The following is a 22,347-nucleotide window of genomic DNA, read 5'->3' as shown; positions in this document are numbered from 1 at the left end:
GATGCGCCACCATTCTTGCAACAACTCCGCCAGAAGTGCCTAGGGAGCCGTTCCCCATACAGCCTTGCCCCATACCAAGTGGGCGCGTTTCATTTTGTTGGGGTCTGTGTGTTTGGTATATGGCGAATGCTATTCAGTAGGCGTCCGAGGACGTATATTGAGATCGGCTCACTGCTTAATGTTTTAAGATAGGCATCGACGTATTTGTCTTTTGGGACTGAAATAGGATCCAAAGATTTTACTGTGAAAATCGTTATTAAGCACGCCCGGCTCATCTGACCTCTTGTGGTTACTTGTGGTATTGTTTTGCAAAAGTTCCCTGAATTTTACACAGTTCACACAGATTGCACTGAGCTGGTCCCATTCAGGGGTGAACATAGCCTGAAGAAAACTATGGCTGACTTTGAATGGCCATGGCAGTACAAGTTCCCACCATTCTTCACGTAAGTCGTATAGTGGTCATCACACGAAGTGAAACTTGATCGTAAAATGTGTCTTGAAGTCTGATGGACCTGAATGTCTGCTTTAATGCACCTGGTGGAATGTATCTGACTGTTGTGTCATTGCATCCACTAGTTGAATCCTCTAAAAGTTACCTAATGTGATATTCCACTACAGTCTCATGTTGCCTATCATTTATCACTGGATCTCAGTACATGATTTTACGCTGTGTGCTTGATAGTGCTGTTGACACTGGATTCATCCAGCTGCAATGGACTTGGTGTGTCACAATGAGGACTTCATTTTGCTATGGGCATGCCATTTGAACATGTAAGGCAACACCACAAAAACACAAAACTTGCAAGAAAGAATTACATGAAAATGAACCATAAAATGTGTGTTTTTTAGCATTGGACAATACCAACATTTTCTGGAAGGAGCCTCTTAGAAATTGTCACCCACTTATCAAATGATTATTGGCCATTGCCTAACTGGCTGGCTAACTGAGGGACTGAAGTAGGCAACTGTCATAAGGTGAGCACAGAAATACAAGTGCATAGTTCTTGATGGATGCCAACCATCCATGTTGGGTATACAGGAGCACTGCAAAGCATATGCACTACTGCAAAGAACTGGTGCAGCAGCATTTTCTGTTGTCCTTCAGGTTGTAAGGCATGCATTCACAAATAGTTCATATGTTCTAGGTATAAATGGCTGGTTGTTAAAGGTCCCAGGTTAAAGTTTGTTAAAGGTTAGGTCCCAAGTCTTCCAGTGGATGAGCAGAGTCCCAAGGTGATTCCAGGAAAACAAGCAAACATTGATCAAGCTTTGCTCCATTTTCATACATGGGCATGTAGATCACAATAATGGTTTCTATTTCTGCAACTGATACAAGATGTGAGATGACATTCTAGTGCAGATGTGTTTTCTATCATGTTGAATCTTATGGATGATGTTGACCACATCATTCTTGTGCAGTCTCAGGTTCCAGTTTCTTTTTTCATCAAATGCAGCTTGAAGCCATTGTGAAAAACAGTAATTCATCAATACCACTTCTAGCATTCTCTCTTGTTACAGTTTTCAGCAAACCCTGTGAAGGCAGTTTGCCCTTTAACTCAATATATGTGCTATGTAATGGATGTACCACATTCCCTTTGGTCCTGCTTTCCATGCCTTTTGCTTTTCCTCCTTCCCACCTCCCCTCTGCCATTGATATCCACGTCATTGGTTTCAGTCCCACTCACGTGCTGCTGGCACAGTGGTGGTTCCGCCTCCCCTCTACCATTAATATTCACATGTTTGTGGTTTCAGTCCCATTCACACACTGCTGGCGCAGTGGTGGGTCCACTTGACATTGCCCTAAGGCATTTTTGCTGACAAAAAGTCATGTAAGATAGATCAACAGAACCTGGAGTATCTGTGAACTTGTCATTTCTAACACATGCATCAAATTTTAACCCATTGTCATCTTAAGTCAGTGATCTTTGATAGTCAAATCATGCCATGTTTGAAAAGTGAGGTGTTGGCGGTCCTTGCAAATACAACAAGTTATTGTGATCGAATGGTGGTATTGCATTTTTAGTGTTTTGTTATGCTGCTAAATTTGTATTTCTCTTCTGTTTGGAGGTCCTTGGCCTTCAGCTGTCTACTTCCCTGGTATTTATGGATAAAATTGGGTGAATCAGACTTTTTCTTTGAACTGCTTCAGTAGCAGGCCATGAATCCTAAGAAGGCAAATGGATTAGCTTTTGAACCTTTTAACATGTGCCTGGGTGGCCAGTTGAATATCCTTTGCTGAGGTGGGGGGGGGGGGGGGAATTTGATGCTGACCTGATATCTCAAAAATAAGGGAGCTGGATACACCAAATTAGTATGGTGTGTTGGCCAGTAAATAAACTCATTTGGGTCAAAATTTATAGTTCCTAGTTCATGACCTTCAGGTCAAATAAGGTCAAATGAGGTCAAACCTTGGGTTTATGTCCAAAGCTACCCAGAACTTTGGCACATGTCCCAAGCAAAATATTACTGGTGCTCATTTAAGGCCAGCAACCTTGCCTGACCTTTCAAAGTTCATGGTGACCAAAATCATGCAAGACTGCTTTGAGTTCTGTGTTTGAATAAATGCCAAGGATTATGCTAGGCAGTATATTTTTGAAAAGAGAATGTTGACCTGGGCCATTTCAGGTCATTGATGTATTCTGACCATTAAGAACCCTATGGAAAATGTATTATGTGACTTCTGTAATCAATGAATTGGAAACAAACATCAGAAACTAACTCATGCAGCAAGCTCCGCAATAATAAAACAGGTTAGTTTTGACCTTGGTGTGACCTTCATACGTGACCCTAGATCAATAGGACTTGTTTGTTTAATTGTTGCATCAGATTTAACAATTCCCCAGAAATTGTCCTCACTAAACCCATAACCCTAACTTTGATGCGCTGTAGATCAGCAACCTGACAAGGTACATCTAATTTGCATACCAAATGATCCGGTTTTCAATATCTTTAGCTATGCCAAATTTGGCACGGCTGCACAGGGCCGATCGGAAACCATTCCAGAAAGACCTATGGAAAGATCAAATTGACCCCCCACCCAAGTGCGTGTTAAGGAAGCTTCCCCTTCCCTTCCCCTGATCGGTCGCGCGAAGAAGGCTCCGGGAGCTGTTCGGGAATGACGTGCTACGCTTCCGATGTGCAGCAAAAGGGGTTTATTGTAGTGGCAGGTATTTATTCACTATAGTGGCACATGCAATATGACACACCTAATATCTGTCAGCATTTAAAACTGCACTTAGAATACACTCAGAGTTGCAATGTCTTTTTCAGTGGTCTGTGCTCGCATCAGAAATGGGATCAGATTTTCGGAAAGCGTTCTCATTGAGCACGAAGATAGAGACCGCATCAGCCAAAACTTGTGTTGCTGAATAGGTCTCCTGGGTCTAGCTGGCATAAACTCGTTGTGACATTTTTGTAGAATTTCGATCCAGGTTTCATTTGCATTTAGAGTATTGGTCAGTTCACACTGCATATGCGGGGAACTGTCACTAAAAGAGTAGTTCCATTGCTTGCTACGTTACCACAGAAAGATGATAGCGCTGTTCGTTATGCCGTCAGTACAAAAAGGTAGTACCGTTTCTCGTTATTTCAATACCATACAAAAACCGTAACAGAGGTTACCTTAGTTTTTTCTCTGTTACTTGTCCCAGAAGTTTAAAAAAGCCAGACAGTCCTTATCACACGATCGCTAAGGCAGTTGATTCCCTTATAGCTTGGGTCCGACACTGGTAAAAACACAATCCTCCCGCATGTGTATAGAGACGCTTTATCTCGCACAGTGCTCTCTGTAACTGCGCTGTTAACTGCGCTCTTGAAGCACCTGATGTTGTTGCCCCGCCGCGAAAGGACCAGGTAAACGGGAAACATGACTTGGCTCTCAGGATGCTGGTTGCTCGCTTAAGTGCTCGCAATCATTGGATGGGAGATTATTTGCAAACGTTCAAAGCTCGCAGTCATTGGTCTGTGAAATTCGTCCTCCGTAACCAAATCCACATAGATTTTCGCGTCGCAGCCGACTGCAGTGATGGCGGGGTGGCTGCGGCGGCGGTAGGAGAGGGCGCGCGGCTCTGACAGTCATGCAGCGCGCGTATGCAGAACAGTGCCATCGACCACCGCCTGATTGGTCTGGCCACTTCTGCGCGCGGACACCCAAGCGGCATTTTGCCGATGTTGGTGATAAATGCGGCGGGACCGACGCACACCAGCCGCCGCCGGAGCTCCGTATGAGCCGAGCTCTCACCAGGCAGGGGGCCTGTGAGCCTACACAAGGCCCTGTGAATCTAGATAGGGTCCTGTGAGCCAGCCTCAGTTAACGGGGCCCTGTGGGCCGGCTCCTCGCCAGACGGCCCTTTGAGTCAGTCCTATCGTGAGACAGGGCCCTGTGAGCCAGCCTCATCGACAGACAGGGCCCTTTGACATCCTATACTTTTCAATACTGCTTTCTTAATAATGCTGTACACGAGCAGTTTTTAATTTAATTTTGTGGGATAGGGCCCGGTGGGCCGGCCCCTTGCCATGCAGGGCCCTGTGAGCTAGCCCCATTGCCCGACGTGGTCCTGTGAGCCGGCCCCATCGCCAGACAGGGCCCTGTGCGTCAGCCCAATCAGCAGACAGGGCCCTGTGCGTCAGCCCAATCAGCAGACAGGGCCCTGTGGCCCGGCTCCTCACCAGACAGGGCCCTGTGAGCCAGGTCCAGTGACAGACGAGGCCCTGTGAGCCAGCCCCATTGCCAAACAGGGCCGTGTGAGCCGGTCCCATTGCCAGGCAGGGCCCTGTCAGCCAGCCCCATTGCCAGACGGGGCCCTGTGAGCCAGCCCCATTGCCAGACGAGGTCCTGTGAGCCAGCCCCATTGCCAGACAAGGGCCCTGTGAGCCAGCCCCATTGCCAGACCGGGCGGTGTGAGCCAGCCTCATTGCCAGACGGGGCCCTGTGAGCCAGCCCATTGCCAGGCAGGGCCGTGTGAGCCTGTGAGCTCCGCTGTTGAGACTGACGGTAAGGGGTGGCAGCCGGCGGCGCCGGTGCGATTTACGCCGCCGCCTCTGACGCCGCCGCGCCCCGCGCGCAGGCCTCTCGACAGGTTTACGACCCCGTAAGGCGGCACAATATCGACACTGCACGGCGGGGGCCGGCCGGGATGACCCCCGCCGCCGTGACCGTCACGTGCGATGGCGCCCGGGCGCTCCGAATGAGCGCGCTCCACTGCGGGCGCCGTCGGTGTGGGCGGCCGGTGACGCGGCGCGGCTGGCTCTGACAGGCTGCAGCCGAACACGGAGACGCGTCAGAAGCAGCTGGAGGCGTGGCGCGCGCTGATTCTGGGCTTCTGCCGCCACCACCGCGTCTACATCATCGACCTCGCCGAGTACCTCGACTCGCCGCTCTTCAACAACGCAGACATCAAACGTACGGGCTTGGCGCGTGCTCAGCAGTGTTGGGGGGGGGGGGGGGGATTAACGGTCGAACATAAGCTGGCTTGCACGAGCGCGAGGCACATGGCTACGCTGCGGACGCGTGCCCGATCTGATGAACCTCTATCTGTCGGTGTCTGTAATGATGTGTGTGTGTTTGTGTGTGTGTCTGTGCGTCTATGTTTGTGTGCCTGTGCCTGTGCCTGTGCCTGTGTCTGTATGTGTCTGTGTTTGTGTCTGTTTGTACGCCTGCGTATCTGTATATGCGTCCGTGAGTCCGGGGCCGAATGTGGTGGCCACGAACGGTCTCCTCTCAGCCCGTGCGTCGGTTCAGGCCAGGGATGACCTGACAGAGTCGCCCTGGCGTGTGCCGACCGCAGCTGGTTGGAGGCGACGGCGGCAGCTGATGGAACGCATCGCCGCGCAGGCACCGCTCGCGAAGTGTCACTTAGCGTGAGGCGTTTAAAGGACTTAAAAAGTCACCATTCCCGTTTTAAAATATAACTCCGCCTGCAATTTCCATTTCAACTCTGAGCAGCCCCTCGGGACGCTGCTCACCACATGCAGGACGTTTCGGGCCGAGTTCACCGTACCTGCATTAAAGTTTGTAATTGAGGCGGCTACGGAGCGCTCGCGGCGCGGCGACCGCTGGCCGGAGCGGGGCGTGACGTGCGCCCGAGCATCCGGCGCGGCTCGGGCCGGCAGGCGCCGGTCGCCTGTCGGATGCCGCTGCTCCGGCGCGCGGGACGCTGCTGGTGGTGTCGCTGGAGTGCGCCCGGACCGTTGCGAACATTCTTTTGACGCGGCTGTCCCGACTGCGACGAGTTATTGGAATCCGTGCTTGGATGTTTGTTGAGCTGATACATTATCCGACTAGGAATTTATATATATATATATATATATATAGGAATATTGCTAAATTATATATATATATATATGTATGTATATATGTATATATATATATATATATATATGTATATATGTATATATATATATATATATATATATATATATATATATATATATATATATATATATATATATATATATATATATATGCGTATGTTTATGGAAAAAGGTGTTTTTCTAGAACTTATACTATATATATATATATATATATATATATATATATATATTCATGTTATATTATCTATACTTCTGGCCCGGTCGGTGTACCTTCAAAAACTACCACTTTGACGAGACCTGATCAGCTTTGTGAGGCTGTGTTAACGCTGGCACGGGCTTGCAACAGACTTAGTGGGTGTCAAGCCGTAAGCGTAGTGTGAAAGATGGCAGCCGTCTTTCAGAAAATAACAGTCGTTCAGAAAAGTCAAATAGCCGTTGAGTGAAAAATTCGTACAGAACTAACGTCACTGAACGCCGGTGTGCACCTGTGGGGAGCCACGTAGCATTATAATGCGGTCGTCTTCCCTGCGACCAACGTGGAAAAACTGGAACGGGCACGGCCTCTGTTCGGTGTATGCTGGCTGGTTAATTGGTACCAATGGGAGTATGTTGGCTCCGTCGTACCACCTGTCTTGTCTTTTGTTCGGCCCTTCAAGTATTGCACCTGCTCAGAATGTAAGATCCTTAGACCGTTTTATCGTCCGATGCAGAGTACTGCACCAGACTTCGTGTTTCTACACGTATCGGGACGTGACATTTGAGCCACAAACTCCGGCCGCCACGTTTTCGGCTCCGGTGCTAAATCCGCTCAGCATCCTACAGCTGTTGATGATGCAAATTGCACTTTTCCAAGCTATGGATCTACATAGACAGTAAAGTATGGGGCCCCTCTGATTGCTGTTGCTATATGCCACAGTATTAGGTTTCGTTATCGGACCCAGCTGGGGGCGTGGCAGCCTCTCTGCAGACCGCTGGGTCTGGCATATAAGCGGCCAACAAGGCAGACGCATGTCTCCTGGAACCGCCGCGTGTTTCACTGCTGGTCGATTTCGCCGGCTGTGCAGGCGAACGTGAATGGTGGGAGCGATTTACGCCTCGAAAAGTGGCCAGGATTTCGAAAACACAGGGGATGTCGAAATATATCGTCAGGATATCGAAAACACCTGCATCGATTTGGTCTGACGCCACGTTTTCGGGCATCCGGACATGTCCATTGATGCCACATCCCTTCGTGGAATGTTCGCAGCTGCGCGATACAGTCACTGGACGTTCTCGTGAAGTGCCCCAGCCAGAACCAGACGGGGAGCCTAGCTGGCTCGGCCTCGAAATGGCTGAAGCAGCTGTGTTTTTTTCCGCTCGCTGAACGCCGCAGGCCACAGCTACGCATTGGTTCGAACATAGCGTGTGGATCATTCACTTGTCGACTGCAGAGAACCACGCGACCAAATTGAGTGGGAAAAACCAATGTCTGCTGGCTGCCGCTGCTGACGTGTTCCGTCTGGAAATCGTGATTCACCGTCCTCCGATTCTTCGCCGTCTAATCGCCGCACCGAACAGTGAACGCGGAGGCGTGCCAGAACTTCCTCCAGCGGCCCACCGCTTCCACTCAGCCTGGGCTGCGACGCGCGCGCCCAGCGAGCTCCCATCAGAGGGGCTGAAGCCCTCTCCGACCTGACGAGATGCTCTGCCGCCAGCCCAGCGATGCCGCGGGCGGGCTCTGGGGCGGATGGCTCGTGTTCTCGGCCGCGTTTGAAGCGGGCAGCCGCGGGTGCCGTACTCCGCTCCGCACGGCGGTCTCAGCGGTCTCGGCAGTCTTAGTAGCCCGAGCGGTGTCAGTGGTCTCAGCGGTTTCAGTGGGCTCAATACGCCCGATGGTCTCAGCGCTTTTATTTTTCACCACTCTTTCTGGTTTCAAGCGGTTTCATTAGTCTCAACGGTCTCGGTGGTCTCAGTAATTTTAGTGGTCTCTGCGCACGGCGGTCTCAGCCGGCTGACCGTCCCCGACTGGGGGCGGCCAGTGACCTGCCGGGTCCGGCTCCCGCGCGACTTCAGCGACCGGGCGCGGCGGGCGGGGCGCTGCCGAGTGAAGCCCGCCTGCGTGTACAGCCGAGCGCCCTGGTCGTCCGCCGGCTAGGGGCCTTGCGCGGTGTGTGGCGGGGTTTTTCCGTCCTGTGATGCTGGGTCGATGTGAGGGCGGAGTCGGAGCCGGTTCGCTGCTGCAGCCGTGACACTGAGGCACGTGCCGTCGTCTGACCTCGCGGCGAGCGCACAGCGAGCCCCCGCCGCGCTGCCCGCCCGTCGAGAACCGCCGCTGCTCGGCCGCACTCAGCACTGATGAACCCCAAATTGCCTGAAACGGCGAAAGCGTTCCGCAGCTGCCCGCCCCGCCATCTGCAAGACGAGTCGTTCCGTCGTGCTGTTCGCAATCTGCCGAGATGCTCTGTCAGCACAGACGCCGCGCATCATCGCATTAGCTCGACCGTGTCCTGCTGATGGTATTGCACCAGAGGTCAGCTTTGTTTCGCCGGCTGGGACAGTCCCGCCGAGATCAGAGTCAGCTGTGCGCCGCTCGCCCCGATCATCCCCGGCGGCTCATCCTTGCTCCGGCCGCCGACCGCGGCCCCGCTCCGAAGCCAGGCGGCAGCCGTGATTAGGTACGATCAGCCGACGCGAACAGCGCCGTCGCTCAGGCGGATCTCGTGCAAAACACGGCCGCCGGGGAAGTCCGAGCGCCACGCGCGCTCATTCGGCGCCGCGCCAGCTCGGCCCGGCGACGCTGACGGCCGGACCGGACCGGACCGCGTCGCCGTCCGGCAGCCGCCTTCCGGGCCCCGCCGCGGCCGCGCTGGCGGCGGCGCCGCGTCCGGCGCATTGTGACGCCGTGGCGGCGGTCCAGCGGCGTCCGGCTCGGCCCTGTCCTGCGTTCTCCTCGCGTCGGGCCAGGCGACTGGTCCGCCGCTCTGTGGCCGCGCGGCTTCCTTCCGCCTCCCGTGTGGCCGTTGGCGCTCAGCCAGCCGCGCTGTCGCGGCCGGCTGCGTGCCGGCGGTCGCGCACGTGCTGCCGATGTGCAGACGCGGTACGGTCGTGTTATTCGGTGGCCACCAGCTGTGGCTTGGAGCCGTGCAGAATGCGGCGAACCGGCCGCCGGGAGGGAGCAAAATAGCTCGGTTCGATTCTGTTAATTACCCCGTCCCTTCCCCCTCCTTGTCCCGTTTCGCCACGCCCCCATTCGGGGTATGTCTTTCGTTGCTGGTCCCGTGCTTTGGCTATAACGGACGCTGTAAGACCGAGCTGTGGCTCTCATTTGGACCCCCGATCACTACTGTCTGAATTTCTGTACCTTCTTGGGCATCTCTTCACGGGAATTTATTTTTCGCTCGGCCTGCCTCCTGAAGCCATCACTCTTTCTGTCCTTTGATGTCTTATTCCACGCTGTCGTCCCTCTACACCTTTCAGTACGCTGTCTTTTAACCTGCATAGCTGTTTTGTCTCGTCTTGACTGCCTCGAAAGTCGGGATCTGGGCTGGAGAAAGCACCGTCCCATCGTGTGTTGATACGCGGAATGCCCCAGCTGTCGGTTTCACTGTCTCTATGTTCTGTGGTCTGTTTGTTCCCTTCTAATTATCGACTGTTCGCGTCCGTGCTCGTATGTGCTGTCGGTTATATTTTGTTTTCTTGTCATCACGTGTTCTTGGTCTCTTGTTTTTTTCCCTGTACCTGCCCTTGCGTGGCTTCGGCGCCTGTCGGCAGCGATGAAACGCGGCGATGGCGGCTGTCCTCAACCCTCTGTGGCTACCTCTACCTCTACCTTCCACGTTTTTACCACGGAATGCATCGATGGGGACGTCGTTTGACCCCACGTGCAGGGTAACACGTGTCCTGTCCCGCGCCACAGGCCGTCTTTCGGAGGAGTCGATACAGGCGGTGCTGGATGAACTGGCGTCCACAGGCCATGTGGAGTGGATTGACAAATCCAAACGACGGTGAGAAGCTGGGGATCGCTGTTAACGTGCTCATCCGGGCGATGTGGGTTTCGTGCGCGTATGGAAATCCTGCCCTCGTGGTGAAGCACATTACGCTTTGTGGTCGTTGCTGTCTTTGTCGATCACTCATTGTGAGGTTTGTTTGGTAATGCATTTTCAGAATGTGGTGTAATGTGGTTGGTGTACTACTGTACTACATACCATGCTGTAAATAAGAGTATTTACAGTGTGTTATAGGTGTATGTAGGTATAAGTTATCAGAGAATAGTGTAAACAAAGATGGTTCGAAGATATATGGGGTGCATGTACAAGGATGAGAGATAGTAAGTAAAAACGTTATTTTGGAGTTTGATCATACCGCATTGAAGCGGCATTTCACAGTCACGTTACCATCGCCCTTTGAACCTTCGACTTTTTTCTTGCACCGTCCTAAACCGGTTATGATATTTAATTTCATCTTGGTTATATGCATTCATTGTTGTCACTGGTGGCGGCAAACGCATGAGTTGTATGGAGTGCTTCCCATGAGCATTGGAGTGTTTCCCATGAGCAACGGAGTGCTTCCCGTGAGCAAACACATGAGTTATATGGAGTGCATCCGTACAGTAACCAAAACGGTTACGGATACCTGTCGATCCCATGTGGAACTGACACCGTGGTGTTTGATGTTATGCGTCTGCACGCTGGTGAGGCGCGATGCCCATCCCATCCATGTGCACTCAAAGCTGAATTGATTTCATGGATGTGGTCGCATTTTCTAGCTCGACAGTGCAATCGGCGTTGGCTGGTGGCGATGTTATTGTTTCAGCTGGCGAGTCTGTTTTCGTGGTGCGCATTCCTTTACTCGAAAATTGGCGAGCAAAACAAATGCTGTTTACCGTTCGTTTGGAGCAGGAAGGACTCTCAGTGACTTTTGTGCCAAGGAAGGCCTCAAATTGCTGTATGTTTTTTGGACCCGTACTTTGTCAGCTGTCCGCGCACCGGCTCTCGTATCTATGGTATGCGAGGAAATACCGCCGCCGCTCTAATGGCCACTGCCACCTGCCGTCCGTTTTAGGTGTTACGTCTTCTGGCGCACGCCGACAGAGTGGGGTCAGCTGATCTACGCCTGGGTGACCGATAGCGGCATGACCGGGTCCGTGTGCACATTCTTCGAGCTGACCCAGGGCGACGACGTGGCCGACCAGCGTGAGTCCTCTGTCAGGGGGGAAGGGGCAGGGACCGTGCAGCACGCGGAGCTCTGCGTGGTGACCCGACCACCGGGACTGGCGACGCGGGTGAAGTCTGTCTGTCTGTCTGAAGTCTGTTGGCGGCACTCGTTCATCGGCCTGTCGCGGTGCGCGCAGCACGCGAACATAACCCGGGCCCTGCGCACAGCGTTCCAGGGTCTGGCCGAGGAGGTGCTGCTGAAGGCGCTGGGGACGCTGCAGCAGGCCGGCAAGGCGGAGGTGATGGGCACGGACGGCGTCAAGTTCTTCTAGCGCGCTGGATGCCTCATGCCTTCGGCGCCGGGTGCCCTCCTGTGGAACCTCCGCCTCCTCTGCCTCCGCCGGTGCCCGGTATCCGGCCGGAGAACTGTTCTGTGTCGGCCTGCGCCGACAGCGTGAAGACTGCAGCGCGGCGGCGGCGCCGCTAGGGGGCTGCGGTGCTGACGCTGGTGACGCTCGCTCGGCGTACACCGATCCCGCCGGCCCGCTGCGCCGCCGCTCGTCACGTGGGGATGTGCGGCCCGGCTGCGGCCCCAGCCCAGTTCCAGCCCTAGCCCCAGCCCGGCCCCGGACCCGGCCCGGCTCTGGCGCCATTGGGGCTTGGGATGGACTCGGCGATGCACAGAGTCCACCGCCCGGACTCGGGGAGGGGGGCTCGGGGCCGGTCGGCGGCCCTTTGCGTCCACTGTATGCTGGTCGGGAGATGTGCGCTCCAATCGCCACGGGTCGAGCGAGGGCGTCGTACCGGCTGGGACCGCGTCGGACGGGGCTGGCGGCCGTTGCAATCGCGTGCGCAGTGCTGAGACGATATTACACCGAGGATGTAATACGCCGTGGCTGCCCCTATTGCTGGTGGACGCGTCTTTTTGTCGCCTTTTCGTATGTGCGGCTGGCTTTGTTGTTCCAGCTGTCGGCTTGTGGTATTTCTCATCCTGTGATCGAGCCCGGATCCGATCTTTCCGGAGAGGTGCTGGAGCCGACCGGCTCGCGCCCGGTTGCGATGTGTGTGATGGCGCCTGTACGCTCCCAGCGTCATTAGAGCGGTGGTGACGCCCGCGTGTTGTCATGGAGCTGCGGTCGGTGTCCGTCTGGCAGTGCAATTGAAGAGACGGTCTGAGCGAGGCGCCTGCGCTGGAGGAAACATTGCGACACACTAGCATGAAGCTGGGTGATGAGCTGATGGCCAGCAGCCCAATAAACGAATGAGGGACATCATATGGTCGAATTGTGGCTGTTGCTGGGACTGCCCTATGCTAAGGCACATGCCCACATGTCGGTTCGTGCCTCAAGCAGTGGCGTATGCCGTAGGCACGACCCGTGTTGGAAGCGGGCGGTTCAAGTGACTGGATCGGTGGGTGTGGCGATAGATGCCTGCTGTGGGGTGGTGCGATTAAAAAAAAAACAAGCGACAATTCAGCGCCAGGAAAGCGCCTCGGGATGGGTGCATTCAAGACTAATCGCAGGCCTTGGGCGCCACGGATACCACAAGCGTTTACTTAATCACTTCCTTTGTACAATTCCGCTTCAATAGGACTGTCGTCGTTTTAGTAGTTTCTTCGCTCTATCAATTGTAATGGGTTCACAAATGATTTACCGTTAGCGATACCCGCATAAGCCCCGGCAGATTCCACGCGACATCGACGCATTCCGAACAGTCGTGCGATTACAGCGGAGCACTGACAAGGTTTGCAGCACATGGATAGCGTTAGCATAGTGTTCCGAGCGTTTTAGTTTGCGTTGATCGCTCTGCATGCGCCGGGACCACCACCAGAGCATCGCAGTTTCATTTGAGCCGACGACCAGAATTTGAGAACCCAACCGGACGGGTTCGAGGTACGTACGCAGCTTGACGATTTTAAGCCTGTGATCTAGCCTCCGCCATCTCGACCCGCTTGATTATTCGCCAGGTAGCGTTGGCATGCCGCCCAGAAAACTTTGAGGTTTCGTCCGAGTGCTGCTGCTGTTGAAGTACAGCTCCCCCCCCCCCCCCCCCCCTGAGAGGACGGCGCCACTGGGGTTCAGCACAACCTCCAAATGTAGCAGCATGCGTGCAGCTTGCATGCAAAGAATGTCCCACGGCTTCCTGTGCCCAATGTCACCATAAACGTAATTCACCTTACATGTGAAGGGTGTGAAATATAGAGTTGTCGATGCCAATGTGATAGGTGCACATGTTATGAATAATGTTGAGGACGTACCACTTGGTAATTGCGCTGGTCGCTGATAAGCCAAGTGCACTCTTAAGTCTCAAACTTGCTTCCTCGAAGTGCAGTGGATTCTATGAGTTTGTCCACGTCATCCCTTTAATTTTGCTTTGTAATTCAATCCCATCGTATGAATGAAAGCTTCGCTCGACGACGCCTGCCTTTGACACCAGCATTCTCAGCCTGGAGCCGCTAACGCACAGGGATTTTCACCAGTGGCGCCGGCCGCCGCAGCAGGCCGCGCCATCTGCAGGCCCGGTGTTACATGTGTGCTTCGGCCGCTCGAGATCCTGGAGCTACAGCTACGGGACGCGGTTTCCACGCCCCCCCCCCCCCCCCGTCGTGGGTGTGGGAAGCTTCAACAGCCTGTGAGCCCCTCAGACTTCCTGCCTGGTGGCTGGGGGCGGCCGCACATAGTTCCTGCGAGCGACGGGAAGCTGGCGGTGCCCGCGGCCCTCTGGCACACCCCGGTGGACAGACGCTGCTCGCTCCTTCGGTGGCGAGACGCCGGTCAGCGTGTCCGTGACTGTATGACGACTCGGAGCTCGCGTCGGCTGGGGAAGAGCGCTACGAGACCAGCCCGGTCTGTGAGGACGCCAGAGCGACGGCAGCTTGGCACCAGCGACACCGCAGCAGCGTTGTGAACCTCTTCACCCGGGGAAGACGCGACTTCCCATGCAGTGCTCTCGTGCCAGACGAACGGGCGCTGGGAAGTCTGTCGGTCATGGCGAACCAGAGGTCTATCGATCATACCAGCAACGCCGCAGTAGCAGTGCAAAAGTTTCCCCACCCGAGGGAGACGTGGGTTTCCGTGTCGTGCTCACTTACTAAACAAACAGGGGCTCTGGCGCTGGGTGAAAGACCGCGACATCCGTACAACGGAAGATCTGACCTCAGGTGGAGATGACACCATCGTCAGCGTTGCTGAATCTGGAATCGAGCTCAGGGCTCATGCCGAGCGCAGAGGCGGGCGATCTTCGCCGCGTAGCTGGTCACAAGAACACGCGGAGGAGAACGCATCTCACCGGCCCTTGAATCACTTGGATAGCAACAGGTGGAAGACGCGCCCGTCGGCGGGACTTTCTGTTTTCCTTGTTTCTGGAGCCCCAAATGCACCTAACTGCCGAGCAGCCACCGGCTGGTATGGGCTGCCAGGTATTCGTGCGACGTGCAGAAACCATGCATTGGCCGCTGTGGGTCTCAGACCGGTCTGTTGTTCAAGCCAGAATTAATGAGATTGTGCTATAAAATAGACGCTTAGACAAACCAGCGGCAAGTCATATGCAATCAAAACATTTGCGTTCTTTTAATATGTCGGTTTAGGTCGATATATCAGTAAACACATCTTGGCTTCACCGATTCCATTGTCTGAGGTCGCACGGTCGGGCCAGCCCGGCGTTGGCGAATTTCCGAGTCATATACTCGTTTTTAGTTAGCGCTTAAATGCTTCATTGATTAACCTCATGAATGATGCACTACGCTGCCAATTATTTACGCTGATAGTTGATAATGTGCTGATTTATGCCACTACGAGCTCGCCCCGAGTCAAATGAGGCACGTTTTTAGTTTGATGGGTACAATCGGGGGAGTAGGAACGGGGTTCCGTGGGTGCCATGGTGTTAAAGGGTGTCCATGGTAAGGAGGTAAGGAAGCCCCTTTGCTAGCTCGGGAGGCCCCGTTATAAACGAGGAGGCTCTCTTCTAGATTAGGAGGCACTCTCTACATTCAGAAAGCACCATTTCTGGAACTTGAAGCCCCTTTTATACATCAGGCAGTCACGGTTCCGAACGAGAACACCCTGTTTTGCGAAAACGAGACCCCTTGGCTAGATTTGAAGCCCCCCTTCGTTGATCGGAATCGTTTCGTTCCGGGTTAGGAGGTTCGCTTGTGCATCAGGAGACCTTGTTTTAGGCTACCGAGACGCTTTGCTGGGCAATTAGACATTGGCATTAGACATTGACATTAGACATTGACATTAGACATTGTGTTTTTGAAATGAACGTTGAATTACTTGGATATGATGCATGCAACAGTTTGACAAAGAGCATCTATCGTCGGTGCCCCTCCCCCTTAACGCGACGCTACCAAGGAGGCCACCCGTGAGGTGGTCCCTATTTTCCCAGGAGACAGCCTTACAAAGCCTACTCCCTAATTAAAAATACGTGACGCCCTCCCCCTCTAAGAGTGGCGATCATAATATGGGGACTCGGGAACAATATTTATAATCAAACTAGGGGATTGCAGGTGTGGGCGTTCGTTAGAAATGGCACCGGCCTGTCAACTACCTGTACAAATCGCTCGCCCAAGTTTAGCATCGATTTCCTTACCGTCGACGCACCCACAACGTACATCTCAGTGCTGGCGGACCGGCTGGAGCGGTAATTGGCATGGCTACGGCGTCCAATTTAAAATGCTTTTACTTGTGCAAGAAAGGCGCAGCCTTGCCATAACGATGTTATCGTTGGCACGCTATCGACCGGTCACACAAAACTTGCATGGGTAGGCCTGCCATTGCCCGACCTAGCATTAACATTACGAGCGGGTGAGGTGGAGTTGCGATGATATTCGGGTCATCAGTGGCCAATGGTTAAGTCAACGTCCCACAGACGTGACGATCATGCTTGTGATCGCAAGCTTGGTTTGATTTTATTAAGTGTCATTGATTGGTGCCTGCTTGGAAAATAAGTCCGGGAAGCTCCTAGTTTTGCGTGTCTGTGATGCATACGCTGCTCGTGTGTGGATATTAACGAGTACGCTATATACCAGTTTGATGGTTGGAACGCTGCGTAACAACCCGCCTTCATATACGATGGACAAGAGCCAATTATGTTTCGAACAGAATGAGGCACGTATATCAGCGAAAAGGAAATAGTCCACGAATTCTATACTGATGACAAATCTGTCAAACAGCCAAGAAATTACGTGTGGATTTCGAAATATCTGTTAATGATGCCTCCTTTTCAAACCGTCATGACTGGCGAACGCTATTGTTTTAACTCCACTTTATCCCGCTATCCTCCGGTCGACCGGCCTTCTCTGTTGGGTCGTGCCTGCCCTTCCTCCAGCTCGTCTCAATTGTTCCATCAAACTATAACCGTATGACAGTTTTTCAACTATAATATATAGAACAATGACAAGATTAAGGCTTTTATCGTCATTCGTTTACCTGTATTCCGCTACTGGTCAAGTTGCTTTTAGTTACTTGATGTGGTAAATAAGTTTGCAAACGTCTCGACATCGGCAAAATACCTGAAGGAAAAGCACAGCTTCTTCTCCCATAAACTTAGGGCTTCAGATGTGAAATATCCATTGACTTCCGAGATGTTTGTGAGTGTTTAAGAGCACTTCGCACTACTACGCGCGCTAGGCAAACACAGTCATGCTGTGAGGTTTTTATGCGCTAGATGCCGCTCCCGCTGAGATACAGGCGCCGCACGGCTGGAAGTCGTACAAAAACAGACTATTTGAAGCTCATCGTCCGCTGGCTGCTCGTGGTGGACGCCAAAAGCAAGTCGAACAGCTATTTGTTTACGCTGACTTCTAGCTGTTCGTGACGATACGAGGAACAGTCTGCTCAAACATTCGGCGTTCGCCTCTCAACAGCATTTTATTTACGAAGATGTTGGCCTATGTGTTGCGCGCATGCATAGCTTGGTATACACTCGCATAACAACACTGACATGTACAAAAGTGGCGAAGCAAATCCCCTCCTCAAAGTCATCACGTTAGGCGTTTCCACGCAGCCACTTGGCCCGACCAACACGCATCAGACAGGACACGGGACAACGCCGACGGCAGGCCGACCACCCAGACAACGAGCCATCGGCACCGTGACGCAGCACGCGCCACGGGCCGCGTGGGGCGGCTCGGGTGGGGCGTGGTCCCTGCGGAGTCGCGGCCGGTCCGCGGCCGGGCCCGGGAAAGCCGGCAGCTGCCGCGGAGCTCAGCCCTCGCAGCGCGAGCAGCGGCAGTCGGCGGGCTCCCGCAGCTTCACAGTCAGCTGGCCGCGGTCACCCGAGATGCGCTGGCCGTCCGGGTTGTAGCAGTGCGAGAGCGTGATCTGGCGCACCCGCAGGCCCGTCTCCTTGCAGCAGCTGCACTCCTGCCGACAGCGCCAGACGGGGGTACGCAACAGGGATGAGGCGCGCTGGCAGGGATGAGACCTGCGACTCCGAATATGTTACGCATTGGGCATGCTTGCTACTTCAAGGAGCTTCCCGGGTGAATTTTGCTTTGCAAGGTATACGACGCCGTCATTAACGTAATAACCATGTTACTAGTGCCACTGGTGACTAATATTTGCACTCGAGGCAAAACCATGCCCCACTCCAAAGCTTAATCGTATCCAATTGCTACACGCGCCAGTGCTTCACATACACGCTTGTACTAAGAATGAGCGTACAAAGTACGTTAGGCAATGCGAAACAAATTTTGTGTCTTGCTCACGGTGTCTCGTGAACTGTGTCTTGTTCACAATCAGTAGCGATAAATTAGTTTTCTTGCGAAAGCTGAGTTGCATTCTGGTGTCCGGTGCATTTTATTTACGACATTCAAGAAACAAATTAAGATCGCATGTGGCCATACATGCGTAGCATGTCAATATCAGAGAGTGTTAAACGTGTTTATCGCTATAGCTGTATACAGATAAACAAAATATGATCTATGGCAATCCGTATTCAAACAATGATGAACGGACCTCGCGACCTGTGAGACACGGTTAGCAAAAACGCGTTCTCCATTAGTGCATGACTGCACTAGTTTCTGGAACGTGACCTGGCAACTCTGGGCGATGCAATTCTTAAACAGAGACCACGGAGCACTGCTAGTCGTTTCCGCCCAATGACACGGCCCAGTTTACAGCACACAAACAGCGCGTGGTGCGAGCTCGGTGCCGGCCGCGGCGCGTGACGGACGTACCTTATTGAATCCGGACGGCGAGATGACGGAGGGCTGCACCTGGGAGCTGCAGGTGCCCTCGCACTTGTTCACCGGTATGTCGCCCTCGCAGGTGCGCTCCAGCTGGCCGGAGGAGCTGAACTCGTCTGGGGAGACCGGGGAGCGGTTACCTCTCCAGCTCCAGCTGGCCGGAGGAGCTGAACTCGTCTGGGGAGACCGGGGAGCGGTTACCTTTCCAGCTCCAGCTGGCCGGAGGAGCTAAACTCGTCTGGGGAGACCGGGGAGCGGTTACCTTTCCAGCTCCAGCTGGCCGGAGGAGCTGAACTCGTCTGGGGAGACCGGGGAGCGGTTACCTTTCCAGCTCCAGCTGGCCGGAGGAGCTGAACTCGTCTGGGGAGACCGGCGAAGCGGTTACCTTTCCAGCTCCAGCTGGCCAGAGGAGCTGAACTCGTCTGGGGAGACCGGGGAGCGGTTACCTTTCCAGCTCCAGGTGTCCAGAGGAGCAGAACTCGTCCGTGAGGAGAATCGGCAGGTATTTGCTCCAAAAAGCCGAAAGTCTCCTACATCAACAGGAGACGGAATGCTTCTAGAGATGATTGAACCAAGTTAATATGTGTCCAGCAGCAAGGATGGGCTACATTCATCCAAGGGATGCAATTTTCGCTGCCGTTATATAGGCGTACCACCGCAAATGTAGTGAAATGGAGGAAACAGCTTGTCAATGCTGCCAGCAAGTGCTGGCTGTGGATGTGCCGCTGGCAAATGCGTTATATACCATGCGAGAAGATGTGACAAGCTAATAACAGGCATGCCGAGTGTTTACATTACAACATGTGTAATCATGTAGCTCTGTTGTTACCGGACGTCCGTTCTACCGGTTCCATGGCGTAACTGTCTACACCTGCCGGCGAAGCTGAGTCAATAGTCCACCCTTCTCGCAGCGTCCAGGTCCCCTCTCTTCCCAGGCACCCTCCGTGTCCACACTCACCCTTGGTGATGTGGATCGTGGACGGGATGGTCTCGCACTGAACGCGGCCGGCGCGGCCGGGCCGCGGCGCCGCCAGCACCAGCACCAGCGCCAGCGCTGCCAGCGACGAGCGGGCGGTGGAGCGAGCCATGACGCGGCTGGCGAGCGACTGAGCGTTCCGGCCGGCCGGCCCGGCTAGGTGCGATCGGCCGCCCGCCGGGGCGCCGGCCGCCCACCGGCCGCTAATGCAGCGGCGCGGCGACGGCGGCGGGGCGCCCGGCCGACCCCCGGCCGCCCGACACGCCGGCCTCATCGCCGTCCAGCTGCGGACGGCCGGCGCCGGCTGCCGGGCGGCTAGCGACAACGCCGGCCGTCAGCCGCCGGTGTCGGGTCATGCCGGGTCGTCCACCGCCAGGGGACGGTCCACAGATGACTGTCCACCGCCAGGGGACGGTTCAGGTACTGTCCACCGCCGAGGAGATGGTTCACCAGGTGACTGTCCACCGCCAGGGGACGGTCTACAGGTGACTGTCCACCGCCAGGGGACGGTTCACAGGTGACTGTCCACCGCCAGGGGACGGTTCACAGGTGACTGTCCACCGCCAGGGGACGGTTCACAGGTGACTGTCCACCGCCAGGGGACGGTTCACAGGTGACTGTCCACCGCCAGGGGACGGTTCACAGGTGACTGTCCACCGCCAGGGGACGGTTCACAGGTGACTGTCCACCGCCAGGGGACGGTTCACAGGTGACTGTCCTCCGCCAGGGGACGGTTCACGGTGCTGTCCACCCCAGGGGACGGTTCACAGGTGGCTGTCCACCGCCAGGGGACGGTTCACAGGTGACTGTCCACCGCCAGGGGACGGTTCACAGGTGACTGTCCACCGCCAGGGGACGGTTCACAGGTGGCTGTCCACCGCCAGGGGACGGTTCACAGGTGACTGTCCACCGCCAGGGGACGGTTCACAGGACTGTCCACCGCCAGGGGACGGTTCACAGGTGACTGTCCACCGCCAGGGGACGGTTCACAGGTGACTGTCCTCCGCCAGGGGACGGTTCACAGGTGGCTGTCCTCCGCCAGGGGACGGTTCACAGGTGACTGTCCTCCGCCAGGGGACGGTTCACAGGTGGCTGTCCTCCGCCAGGGGACGGTCCACAGTGGCTGTCCACCGCCAGGGCGGCGGTTCACAGGTGGCTGTCCACCGCCAGGGGACGGTCCACAGGTGACTGTCCTCCGCCAGGGGACGGTTCACAGATGACTGTCCTCCGCCAGGGGACGGTTCACAGGTGACTGTCCACCGCCAGGGGACGGTTCACAGGTGCCTGTCCACCGCCAGGGGACGGTTCACAGGTGACTGTCCACCGCCAGGGGACGGTCCACAGGTGACTGTCCTCCGCCAGGGGACGGTTCACGGGTGCCTGTCCTCCGCCAGGGGACGGTCCACAGGTGACTGTCCTCCGCCAGGGGACGGTTCACAGGTGGCTGTCCTCCGCCAGGGGACGGTTCACAGGTGACTGTCCTCCGCCAGGGGCACGGTTCACAGGTGGCTGTCCTCCGCCAGGGGCACGGTCTACAGATGACTGTCCTCCGCCAGGGGCACGGTCTACAGATGGCTGTCCTCCGCCAGGGCACGGTCTACAGATGACCACAGGTAACTGTCAACCACCGGAGGACGGTCCACACTCCACAGTATCATGTCGATATCGGTTCTCACCCGCCTTTCCAACGTCAGGTGTCAGCCCGCACCAGACCGCCCGCCGTAAGATTTTCGCCTACCCGGCTACGCACTGCCGGGCACCGGTCCGTGCCTTTGCTTTGAATTCTTAGGAAAAGGTTTGGCGTACCCCACCACAACACGTCAGTCATTGATCCACCCGATCGTCCGCCGCAAAGAAGTGCCAAACACCCGACCGTCCACGGGCAAGTATCCGTCCACATTGGGTCGTCCACTGTAATGTGGAGGTCCACGCGATTGCCCGTGGGGACAGTTTGCCGAGGCCAAACGGAACAGTCGCCAAAATAAATACCCCGCTTGTGGCAGGATCTCGTGATGCTCAGGCCATATTTCACATCAGTGTGCCTTTAACGTTGTGCGGCTCTACAGCTTTCTGTCACAGGGTTTTGTCCTCGGTGAAAATGGCATGGCGTTGGCTTTGCATGGTACGTCAAACTTTTGGCCAGCATCGACTATCGAACTCGGATTGCTCTACTTAAATGACGGGGTGTGGTGTGAGGGGAGCGGATGTAATGACGCATGCGAGCTGAGCCGATGAGAATACCTACTTTTCGAACTTCTTGAAATGCTTTCACGTGAGCAGGTGCGCGAGAGCCTACGCTGATAGCTTTGTCGAAAAGTATGTATTTTTTCGCAGTGGGGTTCTCGTGTACAGCATCCTCAACCTTACGAAGCCGTATGAAGTTGGAGGTCATGTGGTGGTAATTTTAACGGGAGCCAAAAGCACGAGTTCAGTTTCCCTTGTGCTGACTTTCAAACCGTGTAGTGAAATCAGGCGTCTAACCATCTTATTGACTGCTTCATCGTAGCAATGGGCTGACGAAAACGGCCCTGTTCCAGAGAGCAAAACCTACCGTCAGCGTACTGTACCACGTGCGCCTCAGGGGGCTGAAGGGAAAGATCATTGGCAAAGATATAGAACAGGAGAGTGTTAAGTAACGAACGTCTGAATATCTAATGGGACTGCTCGGAGATGTGGACAGGTGCTGGTTGCTGCGCCCGTCAGCGGTACAAGTCAACTGAGCGTGGCCACGAAGCAGA

At 54.7% G+C, this 22,347-nt stretch overlaps 2 protein-coding genes across 2 annotated transcripts; one reads left to right on the top strand and one right to left on the bottom strand.

Moving 5' to 3' along the window:
• Positions 1-59: 59 nt before the first annotated feature.
• Vps25 (vacuolar protein sorting 25) lies at positions 60-12,728 on the top strand. Its single transcript, XM_037222484.1, has 5 exons — positions 60-443; positions 5,256-5,401; positions 10,208-10,295; positions 11,353-11,483; positions 11,673-12,728. The coding sequence occupies exons 1-5, from the start codon at positions 394-396 to the stop codon at positions 11,774-11,776; spliced, it is 519 nt and encodes a 172-aa protein (XP_037078379.1). The 5' UTR covers positions 60-393; the 3' UTR covers positions 11,777-12,728.
• Positions 12,729-17,288: 4,560 nt separating this feature from the next.
• On the bottom strand, positions 17,289-22,001 carry Pburs (bursicon subunit partner of burs). The gene is made up of 4 exons (XM_037221178.1): positions 21,977-22,001; positions 19,592-19,654; positions 18,625-18,749; positions 17,289-17,809 (listed from the first exon to the last, which is right to left on the bottom strand). The coding sequence occupies exons 1-4, from the start codon at positions 21,999-22,001 to the stop codon at positions 17,651-17,653; spliced, it is 372 nt and encodes a 123-aa protein (XP_037077073.1). The 3' UTR covers positions 17,289-17,650.
• Between the last annotated feature and the right edge of the window lie 346 nt (positions 22,002-22,347).

Source organism: Pollicipes pollicipes, unplaced genomic scaffold, assembly GCF_011947565.3.
Source record: "Pollicipes pollicipes isolate AB1234 unplaced genomic scaffold, Ppol_2.1 Scaffold_4740;HRSCAF=5597_pilon_pilon_pilon, whole genome shotgun sequence".
In the NCBI taxonomy this organism is placed as follows: Eukaryota; Metazoa; Arthropoda; class Thecostraca; order Pollicipedomorpha; family Pollicipedidae; genus Pollicipes; species Pollicipes pollicipes.
This window is presented reverse-complemented; position numbering and strand designations above follow the sequence as displayed.